Below are 3,897 nucleotides of genomic sequence, written 5' to 3'. Positions count from 1 at the left end.
TAACTTTACCATAATGTATTTGTATTGTTACAGCAACAGGCTCACTTGGGGGTCAATATACACAGGATAGACTATAGCAAGGCCTGGAGGAGCCTCACTCTGCCCTCCCCTCACTAACACCAAACTGTACAGCGCCTCGAAGTGAGAATATAAGGGATACTGGGAAGAGAAGGAGAATGTAGAGTGTAAGGAACAAATCTATAGGAGCTGGAAAGAAAGCTAGAATAAAAAAAGGGAGAGAATAATATAGATTGACGAGTAAGGAGGCAGAAAGAGAAGGGATAAAGATGGAGGATAAAGATATAATAGAAAATAAATAAGAAAAACGATAAGAAATAGTTAAATAATTGAGTTATGGGGAAGGAGGAGAGTGAAGGCTAGGGAGAAGTGGAGAATCACAAAGATATGGAGGAGGGCAGTTTAGTGGAAGAATAACCTAAATGATGGAGAGCATTTCACTTCTTGTTCCATTCCTCTCGTTCCTTCCTCTCTCTGATCACTTCCTCCAGGTAAGGCTGCAGGTAACGGCCCTTCGCTCTGTCCTGTGGAGGAGAGAACAGAGACAAGTGGTGAATAATGCCTGTTGGTTGAGTGGTGAGGGAAAGAAGCAGGAAAGGACTGTAATCTATAAGGTAATGATGAAAAGGTGAGATTGTTGAATTGTTCTTTGTTAATATTGAGTTTGGTGATGAAGGAAAGAAAGGGAAGAAGGTGAAGAGGGTTTTAAACAGTCAAAGGCAGAAGTGAAGAGGAAACAAAGAGGGAAAGGACTAATTTATAAAGTAATGATGAAAAAAATATTTGTTGAATTGTTTTATCTTGTTACTGGGTTTGGCAATGAAGGAAAGAAAGGAAAGGGTAGAAGGTGAATAGGGCTTTTAACAATCAAAGACACAGAAGTGAAGAAAGAAAATGTACTGGTAAGGTAATGATGAATAAAGAAGAGATTGTTAATGGTCTTACATTTCTGCTGGGTTTGGTGATAAAGGGAAGGAAAGGAAAAGAAACGGAAGATGAAGAGGAATTTTTAAGCCAAAGAAGAAAAAGAACTCAAGAATTAAGAAGAAAAGAGGACAAATAAGAGGAAAATGGAAGAGTAGTTGAAAAACCAATTCTTCCTGACAACCAACAGAACCAGAACCAGGCAGAAGTGAAGAGTAACACCTATGAATACTTTAAAATCCTTGTGCAGGGATAAATAACTTCAATCAAATATTAAACAAACACAGAACATTATACATTTTTTATCAAGACTCTATGAAGCACCTCCTCACATTTTCAGTTATATTGTTAATTCTGATAACTTTTTCTTTCAATTTTCTGGCCAACAATGCATGGTGTGAGTTGAAAATTGATGTGACTGTTCATATATTTTTTACCAAGACTCTATGATGCACCTCCTTGTATTTTTCAGTTATATAGTTCATTCCAGTAACTTTTTTTTTTCAATTTTCTGGCAATGATACATGGTGTGAGTTGAAAATTGATGTGACTGTGTTCATATATTTTCTAACAAGACTCAACGACACACCTCTTCGTATGAAATCCACTCCTCCTTGGGCAGAATCTTCTTGGTGAGGGAGAGGTGGAGTGCACGCTGCATTCTGAAGTTGCGGTCGTCGGTGATAGACTGTGGTAACCTCCTCAGCGCCTCCTGCACGTCACTGTTCTCATACAGACAGTCATCGTGGTACAGACCTGTGGATGCACTTGTTAGCTTCACCTGGTTAACTCTCTCTTATTGCTACGATTAGATAGATATGAAAGTAACAAATAACAAATAAAAAATAAAAAAGAAAAATAAAGGGGATTGCCTAATTTTGTGGGTATGCTAGTCTTTTTTTTTATGTAAGATGGAGAAAGCTGGCCAAGGGCAACAAAACTATAAAAAAGAAAAGAAAAAGAAAAAGGCCCACTTACATGCCAGTCCCCATGCAAGTCCAAGAGAGTTAGCCAAAAGAGATAAACGTCTTGAAACCTCCCTCTTAAATGAAGTCAAGTCACAGGAAGTTAGAAATACAGAAGCAGGCAGGGAGTTCCCGAGTTTATAAGGGAAGAAATTACTGGAGGAGGTGAATTCGAAAACAAAAAGACTGGGTTGTGTATCCTAAGCAGATCAGTTTGTTAGTCACTTTAAAACGTCAAGTACAACATTTTTTTTTACTAATTTATTTTTATTTTATTTTATTTTTGTGTGTAAGAGGGGATAACTGTCCAAGAGCATTAAAAAGTAAAAATAAAAAGACCCACTTAGTTGCTAGCCCCTGTGAAGGTCTGAAAGCTTGCCAGAAGAAAGGGATAGATATCTTGAAACCTTCCTAGAACACACTCACGGGGAAAGGCAAGGCTGTGAGTGACTTGTCCTATTCACACCCAAACATCAAGGTAAAATAAAATGTGTTAACTTCAAAACCACCCTTAAGAACCCTGTGTAACTTCAGCAAGAGGCTTTTGAACATAGGTTAGGGCAGCGCAGGAGTGGTTCAGCGTGCAGCCCTTTAGGAGAGACCAGGGAGCAGAGGCGCATCCCAGGAGAGGCCAGGGAGCAGAGGTGCACCCCAGGAGAGGTCAGTGGGTCTTAGTGCTGAAGGGGTTAAGAAAGTAGCCATCCAGAAGAGTCACCCCACCACCCTCACTGCCACACTCACCCATCTGGTTGAAGGCCGAGGCGCGGAACACAAAGCGCTTGGCAGCATTGGTCAGTTGGGCTGCAAGTGAAGAAAATTGACGCGTTAAGCTTTTATCACAGTTACAGATAAAAAAAAGGGTTAAAAAAGTTACCTCTAGATAATTATATGGAAGAAATACCTAAGAAATAACCACAAATGCAAACAATAATGATTCCCGTTTGTTGGGCTGGAAATAAAGAAAATTGACTCGTTAAGGTTTTGATATTAGCTAAAGATAAAAATAAGGGTTAAAAAGTTACCTCTTGCTGACTGTATGGGACAAAATGAAATATCTACAAATACAAACAATAATTGAGCTGCATTGACGAAAATTGACTCGTTAAAGTTTTGATATCACAGTTGAAGATAAAAAGGGTTAAAAATTTTATCTTTTGCTATATTGGACAAAAAACAAAGAACTATCAAGAAATACAATCAATAATTATTCCCGTTAGTTGGGCTGGAAATTAAGAAAATTGAGTCCTTAACGTTCTGCTGTCACATTTAAAAATAAGAAAACGTTCTCTTGCTCGCTATATTGAACAAAAACAATGAACTATCCATAAATACAATCAATAGTTTTTTTTTTCCATTAGTTGGGCTGGAAATAAAGAAAATTGACTCGTTAAGGTTTTGACATCACAATTAGATAAAAAAAAGTTACCTCGCCTATATTTAAAAAAAAAACGAACTATCCACAAATACAAACAATATTTTTTCCCGTTAGTTGGGCTGGAAATAAAGAAAATTGACTCGTTAAGGTTTTGACATCACAATTAAAGATAAAATAGTTACCTCTCGCCTATACGGGACAAAAAAACAATGAACTACCCACAAATACAACCAACAATTACTCCACTAATGAATCTATGAAGCTTGGCGACTTTGAAATATGACCTTGGGAAAAGAAAATAGAAAAATAATAACAGGAGAACCGGCCACCACATTCCCTCCCTCATTTCGCCCTTACCCCTTGAATTAACCCCTTCTGCCGCACACCACCAGTATCAGGGGTAGTTCAAGGGGTATCTAGCCAGTTTGGGAGGCTGTGGAGGGCCTGAAGTGGTCATATTTACCCATAAAGCCGGGTCTCGCCACAGACGCCATCTTGCCTCTCTCAGCTGATTAGGTCAACAGAGGATTCTAGAAGTGATGGTCATTCTTACTCCAGGGACCTTTTTGTTATTTTTCTCCCTTTCTAATCTTTTATCTTTTCTTTTTACTTTAT

The 3,897-nt window shown here is 38.3% G+C and overlaps 1 protein-coding gene across 1 annotated transcript; it reads right to left on the bottom strand.

Annotated features, from left to right (window-relative positions):
- On the bottom strand, window positions 1–3,897 carry LOC123509303 (cytochrome b-c1 complex subunit 7-like). The gene is made up of 4 exons (XM_045263527.1): window positions 3,746–3,897; window positions 2,649–2,708; window positions 1,532–1,698; window positions 1–542 (listed from the first exon to the last, which is right to left on the bottom strand). Exons 1-4 carry the CDS (start codon window positions 3,774–3,776, stop codon window positions 456–458), a joined length of 345 nt encoding a protein of 114 aa, XP_045119462.1. The 5' UTR covers window positions 3,777–3,897; the 3' UTR covers window positions 1–455.

Source organism: Portunus trituberculatus, chromosome 3 (genome assembly GCF_017591435.1).
Source record: "Portunus trituberculatus isolate SZX2019 chromosome 3, ASM1759143v1, whole genome shotgun sequence".
Taxonomy (NCBI): domain Eukaryota; kingdom Metazoa; phylum Arthropoda; class Malacostraca; order Decapoda; family Portunidae; genus Portunus; species Portunus trituberculatus.
This window is presented reverse-complemented; position numbering and strand designations above follow the sequence as displayed.